General features: G+C 43.7%; 1 protein-coding gene across 1 annotated transcript in view; it reads right to left on the minus strand.

The window, feature by feature from the left end:
- The window catches only part of atp9a (ATPase phospholipid transporting 9A), a 179232-nt gene that overhangs the window by 28630 nt on the left and 131657 nt on the right, over positions 1–18945 (minus strand). Inside the window, exons 16-21 of the mRNA XM_080205002.1 lie at positions 16802–16894; positions 14028–14111; positions 12418–12588; positions 9177–9275; positions 7339–7428; positions 5235–5379 (exon numbers count right to left, since the gene is read on the minus strand). Coding sequence (XP_080061128.1) covers positions 5235–5379; positions 7339–7428; positions 9177–9275; positions 12418–12588; positions 14028–14111; positions 16802–16894 — 682 coding nt within the window. The remainder of the gene's footprint in view (positions 1–5234; positions 5380–7338; positions 7429–9176; positions 9276–12417; positions 12589–14027; positions 14112–16801; positions 16895–18945) is intronic.

The raw sequence follows: 18945 nt of genomic DNA on the forward strand, positions 1-18945 counted from the left end.
ACTCCAAGTGTGGCCTCAGCAACATTCTATACAACTGCAGTGAAACATTTCTATTCCTGACAGCAACTGAGGCATTGTAGCCAAATGCAATTCCAGGAAACAAAGGGAGAAAAATAGTCATAAAGAACCATAGCAAAAAGCAGTCTTTTGGTTCCATGTTTACTGTTGGATCCATCCACTGTTTTCTTGTAGTCAGAAGGTGGCGCTGTTTATTGACTGTGAGACTGCAATGAGTTCAGAGTTTACAAGGACACCCTTCCAGGTGGTAAACTATGTTTAAGTTTTAAGAATTAGTGTCATAAGTAAGCTTACATTAACACTGCAATGAAGTTACAGAGAAAGTGCTCTAATTGCCACACCCTGGCATCTGTTCAGGTACACTGAGAAGAATTTAGCATGGCCAATGCACCTAACCAGCACATCTTTTAGACTGCGGGAGGAAACCGGATCACTCGGAGGAACACCACGCAGACTCCAGGAGAACGTGCAGACTCCGCACACTGACCCAAGCCAGGAATCGAACCCGGATCCCTGGTGCTGTGGGGCAGCAGTGTGGCACTATGCCACTAACAGGTTGACACTCAATTATTTTTACTCTTAAAAATAGTCCCATGAATGAAAGGAATTACAGATTTATCTCACAATAAACTCGTTGGCCACAAAATCTAGCTCTTCAGTCCCCCGTATTTTCTGCACCACGGTTGTTATTTTGAATGCACAATTGCGTCTGCACTTTGTGTGCACACCTCTGGTGCAGCCCACAGTAGACAAAGCTTGTTGAGTGCGTCAGTGCGGGTGTTAGGAGTGGGTATCAGAAGTATACCGAGAAAGCAGATCATGATATCAGTCAGACTGTAGTGCTGATTTGACTAGCAGTGCCATTTTCAACTTTAATAAACAAGCTGAAGTCCTTGCTTAAACACACATGATTAAAACATACATCCAGCAGCAAGGATTTCCCACCAGCGTTTCTTAAAGGAATCATCAGCTACTTTTTCATTAGTTGCTCAGTGAATTCCACTGGTTTCGTTTGAGTTCATAGGAGTGATATGTTTTCTACTGCAGTTTAAAGCTGGTGTAGTCTGAAAGACATGCTGGTTAGCTGCATTGGCCGTGCTAAATTCTCCCTCAGCGTACCCAAACATGCGCTGGAGTGTGGTGACTGGGGAATTTTGACAGTAACTTCATTGCAGTGTTAATGTGAGCCTACTTATGATACTAATAAATAAATAGATAGTCTGCAGCAACGCTTCACATGGAGAAGGCCATGGTTCTGGTCAGATCACTTGCTCTCGGACACAGGAGCTGTACTTAACAATCTCCTTGGGCCACAGCATATCAGCGTGACTAAGCAAAAGCAACTCAAGAAGGCGGCGGAGGGGAATGGGGATAAGTGGGGAGGGGGATTTCAGCAGGAGGTCCTATCAATCACCAATCTTACTTACTATGCTCCATGTATTTACATAAATACTAATTTTCCCTCTTCTTTGAATCCACCTAATAGTTTACCATTTTCTACTCTAATATTATCTGGCTGTCCCAGTAATCAGTGAAGCTTGGTATTCCTCTCCAGTATATCCTTCTGGTTTCTGCATCATTGCCAAGTTAGTTTAAACCCTACCCAGTAGCACTAGCAAATTGCCCCACAGGTTAATTGATCTCAGTTCTGCTCCAGTACAACTCGTTTGGCCTGTACAGGTCCCATTCTCCTCTGGGCTGGTCTGAATGTGCCAGGAATCCAAAGCCCTCTCTTCCTACACAACCTTTCCAGCCATGCATTTACTTGCTATATCTTCCAATTTCTCTACTTATTTCTGCATGGTTTCAGGAATAAATGTAGAGATAACCACTTTGAGGTCCTGCTTATTAATTTCCTACCTCCTTAAATTAAACTGCAGGAACACAAGCCTTTTTCCAACTTTGTCACTCATACCCATATGGATCTCAGCTACTCACCCTCACCATCAGGGTGCTCTGCAGCAGTTCAATGATACTCTTGACCTTGGCATTGGGAGCCAAAATCAGCAATCCACTTCATTTTAAACAAAAAATCATCATTAACGGGCTACTGAACTGAACATTTTGTTGCCTGTGCTATGATGAGGTTGGCATGAATAAGTTGTCATGATGGAAAGTGCACTTTCTTAACCATCTGAGGTGCAGTGGGGATACCCCCAAAATGATACCCCTGACCCACCGCCCCGTTTTGTGTCTATCCAGCTGGTCTCCAAAACCACTCCTCTGCACCCACCATGCCACCCCCCGCGAACCATCCCGAGGGAGACTGAACCCTCTCTGATCAAAAATCTGCTTTACCCTCCTCCTTCTATACTCATTTGTGCATGGTACCTGGAATAAAGAGTCTGGGACCCATTACTCTCTTTCTTGGGCCTGCTCGGTAGGAAATACTAAAGCTGCCAGCTGATCTCAAGGGCAGACGTTCTTATCTGTATTATTAGTCAGGCATGGTTGTTGGCACACAGCTGAGCGAGAGCGAGCACGTGAGAGAGCGTGCACAAGAGAGAAAGTGAGACACTGAGTGTGTGCATGTGTTGGCGAGCAATACGTACACTCATCAAATGCGGCCTGAAGGGTGGAAATTTGGAGCCATGAGTCCCAATCTTCCAATCCTCTGAAAGATTGGTTTCCAGACTACTGGGAAGTATACAGTTGTCTTTCCCAAGGATTGTATTAGGATGACTGCTCTTTTTTAGATGTATTATGACCCTTTTCCTTCTCTGCCTGAACGTGGGTGCATAGAGCAGAGTTAAGTTTGCGAGTGCTATAAAGGTCAGAAATGTCACAAGCAAAGAGGAGGACAGTAATAGACTTCTGAAAGGTTATAAGACAAGATGGCTGCTACAGTATAAAGAAGCCTTGACTTTCTACACTGGAGGATAAAATAAAGGAAGTTACGTAAACCCTTCCTAAACACTGGGCAGAGCTCAGTTGCTGTATTCTGCTGAGTTCTGAGCACCACAATATCAAAGGGATCTTACCAGTGCGTACACCTGTCGATCGGTGTGGCAGGCCAATAATATAGGACAAAAAGTGAGAAATCGTGTTCACACCTGATTTCTCGCCTCTCACTATCTTCTGGTCCTCTTCTGCTGGCGAAATCGTGCTCGGGAAGGGCGCAAGGTTGATTTAAATATTAATGACATGCTGTCTGTCACTAATGAGCATGGGATGCAATTGTCCAGGCTCACTTCCCATCATCCCTTCGCCAGCTGAGGTCCTCACTGATGAAGATCACAAGATGGTCCCCACTGACGGGGACCAGATGTGATGGCCTTGCCGATGCGATCGGAGGCCAGTGAAGCCCTAGATGATTGGGGTCAGGGCCAGCCTGGCATCCTGGCAGTGCCAACCTGGGATGGAGCCAGAGAAGCATCCTGATGGAGAATAGGGCCTAATGGGGAGCTCCGTAAGGGGGTGGGGAAGGAAAGGGGGCCGTTGACCAGCCAGTGATCAGGAGTGAGTGAGGAGCAATCAGCAGGGGGGGGCACAATTGGCGAGGAGGTGGGTGAGGGCGATGTTTTGGGTGGCGGGGTGGAGATGGGGGCAGTATCTCCCAGTATACTGTATACACTGGTCAGAAATGCCTGGTAAACAGAGCAGCGGTCCATAAAATTTTGTGTCAATTCTCCATCCACTTACATGACAGAAGAGTCAGGCACTGTGAAACTGAAGAGTTCCTGAGGTTTGTTTTTTTTTTCTGCTGTGCACATCAGTGAGTCAACCAGTTTAGAGCCAATCTACTAAATGAAGTACTTGAAATGGTTTGGTGCAGTCAGACCATGTATAAAAAACTCCCGCTTCCCATAACCTTGGTTCCAGCAAACAGCTTTGATGTAAGGTGAGAAATTTAATATTTTGTGCCATATTTATTAGATCAAGCAATAATTGGAAATAAGCATAAAAAGAATTATGGCAGAGAAGGAAGCTAGATGGTCAATCACCTGTGCCAGCTAACAAAGAGCTGTCATCCCACTTCACAGTTCATAGTGCATAACCCTGTAGGTTACTACACTTCAAGAGCATTTCTCAAACATTTTTTAAATGTCTTTGAGGATTCTGCATCTACTATCTTTTCAAGCAGTGAATTTTGGACCTCCCACTACTCTCTGGGTGAAAACATTTCTTCTCAACTGCCTTCAAATCCTTCTACTAATTACTTCAATTTCTGCCCCTGGTAATGGTCTATATCTGTACAAGGAATTAAGTACTTTTTAACCTCGAATTTTACTCAACTCGCCACAACCTTCCATTTCTTTATCAGTAACCCCGTTTGATCCAATCCTTCCTCATGGGGAAGATTCTCCGGTTCTGGCAACATCAACAACATCAATTACAACTGCAAAAGGTCATGAAAGTAGCCCAAGCCATCATGCAAACCAGCCTCCCATCCACTGATGCCACCTACACTTCTCGCTGCCTCGGAAAAGCAGCCAGCATAATCAAGGCCCCCACGCACCCCGTACGTACTCTCTTCCATCTTTTTCCATCAGGAAAAAGATACAAAAATCTGAAGTCACATACAACTGACTCAAGAACAGCTTCTTCCCTGCTGCCATCAGATTTTTGAATGGACCTACCGCGCGTTAAGTTGATCTTTCTCTACACCTTAGCTATGACTATAACACTACATTCTGCACTCTCTCCTTTCCCTCTCTATGAACAGTATGCTTTGCTCTATAGCATGTAAGAAACAACGCTTTTCACTGTATACTAACACACGCGACAATAATAAATCAAATCAACATCTCTCTAAAACCTCTCTTTGGCTTCTCTATTGCACTCACAGCCTTCCTATAATTCAGTGACCAAGATTGTACATGGTACTCTAGTTGTGGCTTAATATGTTTTATCCAGTCCCAGCTCCTTTTTTAGCAATAATTTTAATGATACTGAATTTCTGGTTTAATCGAACAGTCTAATTTATGTTGGTACTATAAGATTTTGCTGCAAATGATTTATACAACTGACCAAATCTAATCCAGGATGATATAATTAGCCAACTGCTGAGTTACAGAATTAGTTTAATCCTCAAACAGTGGGCCACATAACTAATCACAAACTATAAAACACAGAATGTAGCAGGAAGGAGGGGAGAGCATAAGAAAGAAAGCAAACTAAAACAAGAGATAGAGAACAAACACAGGCCAATAGTGGTCTATTGTCTGAACAGCTCACCCATGGCAGAAAACAAGAGAAGGTTTGTGGTTTCTCACCTACTGCACATGTTAATTTGCGAGTCCTCTGCTGCAATAGGCGTATGATTTGAGCTTTCTGTGTTGGAGCACATCGACAGCAGACTACAGCAGGGCACTGACAGGCCAGCTCCATGAACTCATACTCGTAGAACTTCAGACACACCTGCAGAATGAAAACATAGGAAGGGGCTCCCAATAGTAACATAATCATTGTGATTTAGATCACATGCTGAGATTAAAAGGTGATCAATCAGTGCTTCACGCAGAGCATTTCACCAAGCAAAACCAACAGGACTTTATTAGAAGTACGATCACACAATCATGGGGCAGCAGGGAGGCACGGTGGGGGTGACACAGTGGTTAGCACTGCTGTCTCACAGCATCAGAGACCCAGGTTCAATTCTGGCCTGGGGTGACTGTGCGGAGTTCTCCCCGTGTCTGCGTGGATTTCCTCCGGATGTTCCAGTTTCCTCCCACAGTCCAAAGATGTGTGGGTTAGGTTGATTAGCCAAGCTAAATTGCCCCTTAGTGTCAGGGCTAACTACACGGGGTTACTGGAATGAGGCCTGGATGGGACTGTTGTTAGTGCAGCCTCGATGGGCTGAATGGTCTCCTGCTGTACTGTAGGGGTTCTATGAAATTTCGATAATATCAAGCCATTTATAACACTACCAAAATATACAACACCATTTTATGTCAAAGACTTTCAGGGCTTGGGCAGCAAGCCACATTCCATACCACAGTTCCCATTTTTTTCATGCTAAAGCTCTTCCCTGATTCACTGGCTTTAAAAAATTAAATCGTTTATGGGATGTGGGTGGTGGCTATTTCATTTCAACCACATTGCTGTGTGTTTGGAATCAACCTGACCAATTAAGGATGGCAGGCTTCTTTCCCTGAAGGGGAATTAATTAACCAGATGGGTTATATGACAATTCCTCATAGTTCATGGTCACCATTACTGAAAAAAAGCTTTCACTTCCAGGTATTTTATTTTATTATTTGAAGTTAAATTCCAGCAGCTGCCATGGTGGGATTTGAACCTGTGTCACCTGAGGGATAGCTTAGGCCTCTGGATTCCTAGTCCAGTGACATTGCTGATAAGCCACTGCCTCCCCCATTTTTCACACATTCTGATGAAAGATCAACTGATGGTCTCCCTCCGTTTGCTTCAAATCACATCCAAGCTCCAGAAACTGTGGAGGATAGCTTGGCTTAGCAGGATCTGCGAATGCCACATTCTGAGCATATGCGTAAAGATGGTGCCATGATGTTGCTGTTGGGCACTGTTGGGAATAACACAAAAGTACACAGTAGAATTTGCAGCAAGTAAAATGGTTATTGAACTCTCCTGACACCAGGCTATCCATCTCTGCCAGGGGGTTGGGGGAAACAATAATACTGAAATGGGTTAAAAATTTGAAAAGCAATCTTCATACCGGGCCTTTGAATTAAAAATTTGAGACACTGTTCAGTTCCTTACCCAACTATGGATTTGTATGGGTGGTTAGATGGCTCAACGCCAGGCATTTACCAAGAAATCAGGACTTCATTGCTAGAATCGAGCATGGCTGATAGGAAAAGCAGTTTCAAGTTGTGACCATTGGAGGGAATAGGGCTAGGCTTTTCCATGGTGTCTTCCAATGTCTAGATTCAAACATAAGAAACAATGGCCGGAATCTTACCACCGTTCACACAGGTGGGATTTTCCCATCCCGTCGCAGTAAACGGAGATTTGACTGACTGCCAAATTATCCAACCTCGTTGCAGTAGGAGCATGGTGTGAACGGTGGACAAGATTGCGTCCAATGCCTTGTGTCTTCCCAGCCCGCTCGCCACAGGAATTGTAGCAGACAGGATGCAGACCATGCAATGGTCTGTTGACCTTGGGTGGGATTTTCTGCTTTCGAGACGAGTGTGGCTGGAAAATCCCACCCCTTGTTTCAAGGACGGAAGGAATATCGGCACCCATAAGTTAATATTGCCAGTGAGAGTTATTGCCTCCCAGAGAGAAGGGTCTAAAAAGGAGGGAATTGGGTAAAAGGGATTGACCCATCAAAAATAAATCTGAATTGTTAGAAGAAAACAAACAGAATTGTAAAGCACAGAGATAAATGCTCACCTCTAGTGAGTCACCAGAAATGACCAATGCACAATCGTGTTTCCTTCTGAAAGCGTTAAGCTCTAAGTGTGCTTCTCCTCGATTAGTTATCTAAAAATAAGCATATCAGCAGCAATAGGTGAGTGTCTTAAACATTCATACCTGTGAAAAAGACAATTTGAGGATGCTAATGAAAGGCCACCAGGATCCAGAGAACAGTATCCTGACAGCGATTAGTACGTTCACGAGAGGAACTGGCAACAACGGAAACCATACACATAAAACACTCGAGTCTTTTGGTTATATTTATTATGTAATATGTATTAGGTCAACAGAGGCAACCAAAAGTCAAGCCAACTACTTAGCACATAACTGACCAAACATGTTCCACATGAGTTACACTGTTCTTTTCCTTTGATGATTGAGCCACTGTTTTCTTCTTCACATCAAGTTACATCTCAGCTCAAATAACAGAGAAACTATGATGAATTATCAGGAGGCAGCAGCAAAGAAAAAAACAGAAAGAATAACATTTCTTTCAAATGCCTTTGTCCAGTTTCTTCACTGTGACATTTGTAGCAACTGAAAACAAAGGTGTCAGTTTACTATTTAAAAAGCCACAACTTGTTGATCGCAGCCACAAATCCCATTATGGCTCGTGAGCTGCCAAACAGATTTGCAGCAGCAAGATCTCAGTTTGAGATTCTCCCCACCCCCCCACCGATGATATGATCAGGTTCATGCCTAGAAAGCGCTGACCCAGATCTCCATACATTTTAATAAATTAAGATCGCTTACGGGCCACGACAGGGTAACGTCCGCCTGTACCTCATCCTCTTACCCAGTCGGCGTGACGTCACACCAACGCGAATTCCTACAGCTTTTCAGAAGTGAAAACCGGTCACGATAACCATGCTGGGGGAACAGAGGTGCGTATAGTCCCCGGGTAGTGAGGAACATGGCCACTCAGCCATTGGAACTGTCCCCTGGCAGTGCTAATCTGACAGTGTCAGGGCAGGCCCTCTGGGCATCCCCATTTGAAGGGGGTGTTCCCCTTATGTTTGGGGGGGTGTCCCGATGTCCGCGAGGTGGGGCGGGTGCGCCCCGATGTCCGCGAGGGGGGCGGGTGCGCCCCGATGTCCACTGAGCCTGCTCCAACAACAATCCCACTCAGGCCCTATCCCCGTAACTCCATGTATTTACCCTGCTAATCCCCCTAACACTAATGGGCAATTTTTCATGGCCAATCCACCTAACATAAGAACATAAGAAATAGGAGCAGGAGTAGGCCATCTAGCCCTTCAAGCCTGCCCCGCCATTCAACCTTCACATCTTTGGACTGTGTGAGGAAACCAGAACACCCAGAGGAAACCCACACAGACATGGGGAGAATGTGCAAACTCTGCACAGTTATCCAAGGCTGGGATCGAATCCAGGTCCCTGGCGCGGTGAGGCAGCAATGCTAACCACTGTGCCGCCGTGTCACCCTAGCAATAACAAAATCAGCTGCTGATTGCTATCCATTGAACCCTGCTAGATCAGGAAGACCACAATATTTTGATGGTCAAACTGTCAAGACATCATTCAATATATGAATGATATATCACCAGTTAGGCAAGGAGTCACTAATACCCATCATTATCTACAGAGCTATATGTAGCAAAAGTTAGCATCCCCAGGAGTTGAGGAGGTTAAAATTCTCTTCTTCCCCTCCAAGACTCACACTTGCATTTGTTGAAAGAAAGACTGGTATTGGCACAACCATTTCAACAGGTGCTTATGGTCTTAAATATCATAGAGCTCAGCGCCATCCAGATACTTAAGGATCTGGTGGCAGCAATGAGACTGGAAACACTTACGGTTCGGAAGATGTGAATGTCTTGGTTCCTGGTTACTAAATGTGCATTTTTCGCTGTACAAGTTGCTGTTTCAAGTTTGTCACCAGTGAGCATCCACACCTAGAAGAATCAGTGTAAAAGTACCAGGGTCAGTTAGTAATCTCAACATTGATACAAGATCATATAGAATGTAAATCTGAATCAAAGATTGGTCAGCAAAACTGTCAGGGAAAATGATTTGCCTTTATGGAGATGATTCAGGTACAGTTGAGGTTATGGGAGGACAAGCAAAAGCAGAGCTCCCTGGATGACGAATGAGATGGAGAGTAAGATGAAGATGAAAAAGGGGTTCATATGACAGATGTCAAGTTGATAATACAAGTGAGAATTAGTCTGAAAATCGAAAGTACTGAGTGAAAGAAGAAATAAGACAAAGAGAGTATGAAAAGAGCCTGGTAATTAAAATAATGTCTTCCATAAGCTTGGGAATAGCAACAGGTTACTAAAAGGAAGAGGGGGCTGATTAGGGACCATAAAGAGGAATGATGCAAGGAAGCAGGGGGCATGACTAAGATAATAAATTGTACTTTGCATTTGTCTTTACCATGTGAAGATAGAGGTTATGCAAAAGGAATGCTAAATCATTTGATGGGTTAATAATTGATAAAGAATAGTATTAGAAAGCCAAAGGCTGGTTGTATTAAAGTTGATATTGTTCCAGCACAGGACGAGATATAGCTAAACATATTTGGGGAAATGAGGGCGGAAATTGTAAAAGCACTAGTCACAATCTGTCAAATACTGATTAGATAGAGGGGTGGATTTGACAGGATTGGAGAATGGCAGATGTTACACCCTTTATGCACAATGATGCAATGGTAAGCACCAGTCAGTTTAACCTTGAAAGCTTTCAAAAACAATAATCTGGGATAAAATTGTCACTTGGAAAAACACTGATTACTTCAGGAAAGCTAGCAATTATTTTGTTAAAGGCAATAAAAACAAAGTACAAGTCAAATATGACTCTTCTTCAAAACTACCAAACCTGTGGAGTATTTCCAGCACTTGCAGTTTTAAAGTGCCATAGAAGAGGTTGTCAGTAAAGTTGAAATCCGTAGAATAACAGGGACAGTGATGGTAACAAAGTTGCCTGACTGACAGGAAACAAGTGGCGAATGGTTGTTTCTCAGAGTGCAGGTAGGTATGTGGATCAGTATTAGCGCCACTGCTTTCCTTGATTGATATTAATAATGTAGACCTGCATTTGCAGGACACAGTGTCAGAATTTGCAGATGACAGAGAGCTTGGAAGTATTGTGACCTGTGAACATACTAGTGATAGACTTCAAGAAGACATTGACAGACTGCTGGAAGGAGTGGACGGGACTTGAAATTTAACGCAAAGAATTGTGAAACAAAATATTTTGGAAGAATGAGAAGAGACAATTTAAAATAAAAGATACAATTCTAAAGTGGGTGCAGGAGCAGAGGGACCAGAGGGTATATTTGCAAAATAATTGAAGGTGGTAGGGTGCGGTTGGGAAAGTGGTTAATAAAGCATAGAGGATCCTCAGCTTCAGAAATAGAAGCATAGAGTACAAAAGCAAGCAAGTTATAGTGAACCTTTACAAAACATTCTGTCAGTTTTGACTGGGGTATTGGGGCAGGTTTTCCGCCTACTACAAGTATTGTAGTGGGAAAGGGGTGGTCAAAGATCTGTTGACCTCAGTGGAGGGCAGGGGGATTTTTCCGGTTTTGGGGCGAGCACAGCCAGAAAATCCCACCCATTGTGTCTAATTCTGGGTGCAACACTCTCGGAAGAACATTAAGGCATTACAGAAAGTGCAAAAAAGATTTACTTGAATATTTCTTGATTGGGAGAAACTGTTCCCAGTGGTGGAAGTGTTTAGAGCCAGAGGACATTGATTTAAGGTTAATGACAAAAGAACCAAACACAACATATAAAAAAAACCTTTTTATGCAGCAAGTGGTTAGGATCTGAAATGCACTGCTTGACTGTGCACTGGAGGTAGATTCAATCATGATTTTCAAAAGCAACTTGGATACTTATCTGCTTACAGAACATTTGCAGGGTTTTGGGGAAATAGCAGGGAGTGCATGCAGCTGTGTAGCTATTACAGAGAGTTAGCATGAACACAATGGGCTAAGTGGCCTCCTTCTATGATGGAACAATTCCATCAATACAAGAGACAGTCAACATAGGAGATTACCGAGCACAATATGGGGCGGGATCTTGCTGGTCCTGCTGAAGGTTCTCTCCCCCCGCCCTGCCCCACCCCATGATAGCACTGGTGAGCTACTCAAAATGCTGTAGATATCGGTGGGACTCAAAAGATCACACCAGCAACCTCTGCCTCTGCTGCCACGGCTTGGGGGGTGGGGGCAGAAAATCCTATCCTAAGTCTCAAGTTTCATCCAGGAAGCATTCTTACAAAAGTGCAGCGTAACTTCAACTTCATCCGACTTTTTAGATTATAGAATGATTGTAATTCATCGAGTCCCCACGCTGGGCCCTCTCAGCAATCCATTTCTCCACCATTTCCTCATTACTGCACAAATGTTGCCCTTCAAGTATCAATCGAATTCCCTTTTGAAAGCTTTGATTGAATTTGTCATCATCATTCTTTTAGGCACTGCAGTCCAGGTCATAACCACTCCTTCTATAAAATGTTTCTCCCTCATATCACCTTTGGCTGTTTTGCCAAGCAACTTGATTGCTCTGTGGTTCTCAACCCTTCCTAGAGCTTCCTTCTCTCTCTCGTGCCTCCTCATGATTTTGAACACCCCCTATCAAAAATCCTCTTAACCTTCTCTGCTCGAAGGAGAACTAACCCAGCTTCTCCAATCCATCGACGTAACTCAAGTCCCTCATCCCTGAAGACAGCAAAGTAAATTTCTTCACTAAGATGAAAGCAAAATACTGCGGATGCTGGAATCAGAAACAATAACAGAGAATGCTGGAAAGTCTCAGCAGGTCTGACAGCATCTGATGAAGGGTCACCCAAGGTTCAAAACATTGGCTCTATTCTTTCTCCGCAGATACTGTGGCACCTGCTGAGATTTTCCAGCGTTTTCGGTTTTCATGTGAAGTAAATTCCTTCTGCACCCTCTACATGTCTCTCACTGATTAAAAAAAAGGTTATGCAATTACCATAAGATTTCAGAATTGCAATATACAGTGGGCATCTTTCTCAGTCATCCATGACAAAATCTTGGCTCTGCACTGGGACATGATTTCTTACCTTTATCCCAGCATTTCTCAGCATCTCCAGGGTAGGCCTGACATCAACTTGCAGCTGATCCTCAACTCCAGTTAGACAAAGGAGCTCCATTTCCATCTCCAAACTCTCAATCACAGTTGCCACTTTCAATGATCGATCATGCACACTCAGCTTTGCTTGATTATAACGAGTCTGAAAAAGAGACATTTTTTCCATTGATTTACTTCTGTAATAAAGCCATCTGGTAATTTAACACAACTTAGTCTTGTGAAAGAGGAAAGTGACTTAAAACAAAAAAATACATTTTCTTTCCCCCTTCCAAGATGTTGACAGAGCAGAGTTCCATGAGTGTCCTTTGGTACCCTACTAAATGGACATTGTCACCTGAGTTCTGACAGTGAGTGACAACATGGGAACCATCATAATCTATCCTCACCCAACATCACATTTGTACGTTTTCTGCATTGGTTTCTAGATATACATCATCATTGTGCTATGGCCCATTCCCCATGATTTGCTGGCCCTGGCACAGTTTGCATATGGGCATGCGGGGCTGGTGAATCACGCCCATTGCCTAAGGTCACTCTCAACAGGGGAGAATTGAAACATTGGAGCTGACCTCAAAGTGCTGTAAGGACTTCCTCCATCAGTCAATACTCTGAGATGGAAACACAGCTGAAGAGTACTGACATCACCCTTTATGCCCCTCATTTTCTTACCATGACTAGCTGTTTCCACCGTCCTTTTCCCCCACCACACCCAGAGTGCCAAGTTCTTTCCATTTCATTCCTCTATGTCTCTGGCCCTACTGTGTCTTCCAATGGATCTCTCTTCTACTCCTCCATGTCCCCAATCCCACTCCATATCCCTCTCACCTTCATCAGTCCCGAGCTTCCATAAAAGCTGCCATTTTGCTGCTACCCTCACTTGTGCTGTAGAGTTAAATAAGGAAGACCACTGACTTTACGCACTATACAAAGCTGACTGGTGCACACTTCATTAAATAAATAGAGACTGAATGCCAGGAGATTCTTGTGCATTGCTGATTTCATCTTGAAGGCAGGCTGTAACTAAGTTTTCCACTAGTGAGTACTCAGGGCAGCACGGCAGCACAGTGGTTAGCTCTGCTGCCTCACAGCCCCAGAGAGCTGGGCTCGATTTCCAGGTTGGGACACTGTACAGAGTTTGCACTTTCTCCCCATCTGTATGAGTTTCTTCCGGGTGCTCTGGTTTCCTCCCACAGTCCAAAGGTGTGCAGGTTAGATGCACTGGCCATGCTAAATTGCCCCTTAGTGTCCCAGGATGGTTAGGTTAAAGGGATCAGCGGGGTAAATATGTGGGGTTACAGGGATAGGACCTGGGTAGGATTGCTACTGGTGCAGACTCGATGGGCTTAGCACTGTAGAGTTCTGTGATTCTATCAGTATTCATGGCATGCAAATGTATTACAAATATAAACCTGCTGTTGGCTGGTGTGAGGCTCAAGGTGCTGCAAACACACAGCTAATTTCATATCTGCACCTCAAACCACCATTAGAAATTGAGATTTCCCAACTAATTAAGTTACCCAGCATGCCACATTCCCTGCTCTTTCAAAATCCATAAAATCTGCACCCCTTCTCCCCAGTTACCTCAAAATCCTGGTACTGCTCTTCCGTTAGGGACTTCTTAGCAACGACCAGAACTCGAAGTCCCTCTCTGGCCATGTTGCCACACTGTAATCAAAACCACAAAAAACAAATCAGATTCTTTAGACCGCTTATGTTTCTGACAGATTATAATATATGCAAATAAAACTTCTTATTAAAAAAAATCTACATTTCTTATAGCAGGTCTTTGATTTGTACGAATTCTTGCACCTACTCCAAAGAATAATATCTCAGAGAGTGATTCAATGCAAGCATTTTGGGGACATGTCAGAGATTGCTGAAAATTTTGTTCTTACAAAGCATTAACAGCTCTTTCCGTGCCTTAAGTGCTAAACATCATGACCGGAATTTTCCAGCCATTCTTTGGCTGCCGCTCAGCCAAATCTCCGTTCACTGCATCGGGACTGGAAAATCCCACTGGTTTGAACGGCTGGAAAATTTTGCCATGCTTCTATGATCAGTGTCAGCCCCAAAAAATCCCTTGCTCCTAACAGAGCAGGCAGTTGCTGAATTTTAACTCGAGGCCAATGCTAATATAGTGTGTGTGTGAGGTGTGTGGTGAACAGCAAGTTCACATCACAGTGTCACACAAGGCCAGTGAAACTTTAGTCTCAGGCTTCATTTAGATGTCAGACATGAGTCTCCCACCCTAATCCATGGGAATTATTATCCATGATGTGGAGATGCCAGCGTTGGACTGGGGTAAACACAGTGAGAAGTCTCACAACACCAGGTTAAAGTCCAACAAGTTTATTCGATAGTAAACCCACTAGCTTTCAGTCTCACCTGACGAAAGAGCAAACTCCGAAAGCTAGTGGGTTTACTATCAAATAAACTTGTTGGACTTTAACCTGGTGTTGTGAGACTTCTTACAATCATTATCCAGCCAGTGGGCAGGTAGTAGATTGTGAGCAACACGAGGTTGCTGTCAGAAACCCGAGCTTGGCCACAGAAGACGGGGGTAGCAGTAGAGAGGTGCTTTTCTGAAATGGAAGGCTATGTCAAGCAGTGTTCCACAGGTATCAGTTCTGGGACCTTCGTTTTCATAGTAATATATAAACGATTTGGAGGAAAATGATTTGGAGGTCTGATTAGTAAGTTTGCAGACAACACAAAAATTGGTGTAGTTGCAGATAGTGAACAGGATTGTCAGAGGGTACAGCAAGACATAGACCGGTGAGAGACTTGGGCAGAGAAATGGCAGATGGAGTTTAATCCGGTCAAGTGTGAGGTAATGTATGTCGGAAGGTCCATTGCATGTAGGAATTATATAGTAAATGGCAGAACCCTTCGGGCAGAAAGATCTGGGCATACATGTCCATCGATCACTGGAAGTAGCAACGCAGGTGGATAAGGTGGTCAAGAAGGCATATGGCTTGCTTGCCTTCATCGGTCAGGGCACTGAGTATAAAAATTGGCAGGTCATGCTGCAGATATACAGACTTTAGTTAGGCCTCATTTAGAATATTGTGTACAATTCTGATCGCCACACTATGAGAAGGATGTGGATGCTTTGGAGAGGGTACAGAAGAGGTTTACCAGGATACTGCCTGGTCTGGAGGGTATTAGCTATGAGAAGAGATTGAATAAACTTGGTTTGTTCTCACTGGAATAACAGGGGCTGAGGGATGACCTGATAGAAGTCTACAATTATGAGTGGCATGGACAGAGTGGATAGTCAGATGCTTGTTCCTAGAGTAGAAATGTCAAGTGCTAGGGGACATAAGTTTAAGGTGCATGGGGAAAAGTTTTGAGATGTACGAGGAAAGGTGTTTACACTGAGGGTGGTGAATGTCTGGAATGTGCTGCCCGGGGAGGTGATGGGAGCAGGTACAATTGCAGTATTTAAGGGGCAACTAGACAAGTACTGAATAGGATGGGGATGGAAGGATACGGACTCTAAGTGCATACGGTTTTAGTTTAGACAGACATCATGATCGGCACTGTCTTGGAGGGCCGAAGGGCCTGTTCCTGTGCTGTACTTTTCTCTATATAACAGCCTCAGCACCAAGGAGGCAATTGCAATTAGGGGATAGAGATGTAAGGTTTCGGGCAGCCCACCTCTGCTCCTCAACTTCCACAAGGAAACCAAGAAAATAATTCATTTCACCAACTTTTCTAATCTCAAACCTTGTTTGCAACTATGGACCTCCTGCACAGACATGTGTTAACATGACATTCCACCTCTTATCTGTTTCTGAGGTCCAGGTCTGACAGCGGTCATCAGAGATCAGGGAGTTGGGAGGCAGTGGGTGTGAGCACAGTGCAAACTGAGAGGCAAAGGTGACCCTCAGCCTTCCACCCTAATTTTAACCTCCTGCCAACCCTATAGAATCATAGAATCCCTACACTGCAGGAGGGCGACATTCGGCTCTTCGTGTCTGCACTGACCACAATCCCACTCAGGCCCTATTCCCGTAACCCCACATATTTACCCTGCTAAACCCCTGAACTAGGGTTAATTTAGCATGGCCCACCAACCTAACCCGTACATCTTTGGACTGCGGGAGGAAACCCATGCAGACACAGGGAGGATGCGCAAACTCCACACAGACCGTATCCTTTTCAGGTATCAAAATTAAAACTTAGGCTACAATGTCAGCAGCCTCCCTTTATAAATAATAAAAAGCAAGAAGGAATCTCATTCGGTTACATTTTATTGCTTTTACACCAGGGGGGTATTTGTGACGCTGTAGGACCTGGTCTGATAAATTGCCTTTGAACGGGTGAACAAATAAATGAGGAACACTACATACCTCTTCCTCAAGCCAATCATTATACTGAACAATTCCTGTCATGACCACATCAGCCCCTTTCATGTAGAAGGTGATCTCTCCCGTGGATTCATCCTGGTCAAAGACACAATTACAAGACACTTTAGAGCAACAGCTTGATTATTTTGTTCACTGCCAAATTCTTACAAGATGATACTAATGACCCTCACTTTGCAGCTTTTGCAGTAGCCAACCTTTGGCCCATCGAAGGGCAGCATCACAGATTGCCAGTCAATAAAATTAGTTTCATTTAATATTGCTGTTTCAATGAAAAGAAACAAAGTGTTTCAGCAACCTATCAAAGGCACATGGCTGCATAGTAAAGGACAGGTTAGAAGTTTTTGTTTCAGATTAAAAGTAATGATGATATGGGTTTTGAGGTGATTTTAAAGGGAGAGAAAGAGAAAAGGCAGAGCTCAGGATGGGAAAATAAACAAAATACTCATCAACTTCTTTGAAACTTTGTCCAAGTTAACAGCCAACATTGATCATTTGTTTGTGAAATCTAAAACCTTGTATTTTGATCACAAACAGAATGACAGCCGTTTGCCAAAGCACATCAAAGAAATACTCGAGGGAGGACTTTCAATAAAAACACAATCAGACGCCTCAGCCTTTCCTCAGGAAATACTGGATGTAAAGATGAAACATAATAGGAATTTGCTTTTGTTCTTTTATAATTATGTATTTAAGAAACTGTTCCTCAGTCATGCCTCCATCCCAGCACTCACTTTTGAGCTCGCTGACTTCAGCATGGAATGAAACACACAGCTACCCTTGCAGCATTCAGTCTCCTAATGTGCGCATTATCCAAACCTTCATCAGAATTACACACCACTTTCTAGCACACTGCAACCACAAAGTGCTTACAAGTGGGCCATACGTTTCAGTGTGAGATTATCAGCAATCCTCAATTTATTTTTGAGCCTGAAAGTACTCAATGCATTCCTGCATTTTCCATAAATTGAGCTAACCGCACCACCAAAAGGGCAGTTCAATCTTACTGAATTCCCACACATCAGCCTTGCTGCAAAATAACTCACTTCTTATGCCCGGAGGTATCGCTCTTGGGCCTTATTATTGCTGGGCCTGCCTTTAACAGAAGAGGCCATGGCGTAGTGGTATTGTCACTGGACTAACAATCCAGAGACCACAAGGTTTGAATCCCAGTGATAAAATTTGACTTGAATAAAAAATCTGGAATTAAAAGTCTAATGATGATCAGGGAATCATTGTGGTAAAAACTTATCTGGTTCACTAATGTCCTTTAGGTTAGGAAATCTGTCACCCTTGCCTGGCTTGGTCAGGCTACGTGTGACTCTAGGTCCACATCAATGTGTTGACTCTTAAATATCCTCTGAAATGGTAGAACTCAGTTGTATCCAGCCACTACAAAACTCTCAAAAAGTAATGAAACTGAATGGAACACCTGGTATCAACCTAGGCACCAGAGATGACAACGACAAACCCTTTTGACCCTACAAAGACATCCTTAATAACATCTGGAGGCTTGGGCCAAAACTGGCAGGATTGTCTCACAAGCTAGACAAGAAATAGCCTGACACAATCATACTCCCAGAATCATATCTTGCAGAAAACATTCCATACATCACCATTCATGGTGGAGGTGGTGGCACAGTGGTATAGTCAGGGAGATGTGGTTCCTCTGGAGGGCCCCAGAATTACAGCTGCCAGTCTTCAGCCAATTCGATGTACTGCAAGAATAAGGATGGAGGTATTGGACACTGCAATCCTGCCAATCCAGCTATGAATGGTAGTGGAAAACTAAACAACTCACTGGAGGACGGGGCTCCAAAAATATCCCCGTCCTCTATGATGGGGGAGTCCAGCACATTGAGATTTGATTTATTATTGTCACATGTATTAACATACAGTGAGAAGTATTGTTTCTTGCGCGCTATACAGACAAATCATTCTGTCCGTAGAGAAGGAAACAAGAGAATGCAGAATGTAATGTTATATTCATAGCTAGGGTGTAGAGAAAGATCAAGTTAATGCAAAGTAAGTCGATTCAAAAGTCTGACAGCAGCAGGGAAGAAGCTGTTCTTGAGTCAGTTGGTACGTGACCTCAAACTTTTGTATCTTTTTCTCAATGGAAGAAGGTG

Source organism: Carcharhinus amblyrhynchos, chromosome 16 (assembly GCF_965287045.1).
Source record: "Carcharhinus amblyrhynchos chromosome 16, sCarAmb.v2.hapA, whole genome shotgun sequence".
Lineage (NCBI taxonomy): Eukaryota > Metazoa > Chordata > Chondrichthyes > Carcharhiniformes > Carcharhinidae > Carcharhinus > Carcharhinus amblyrhynchos.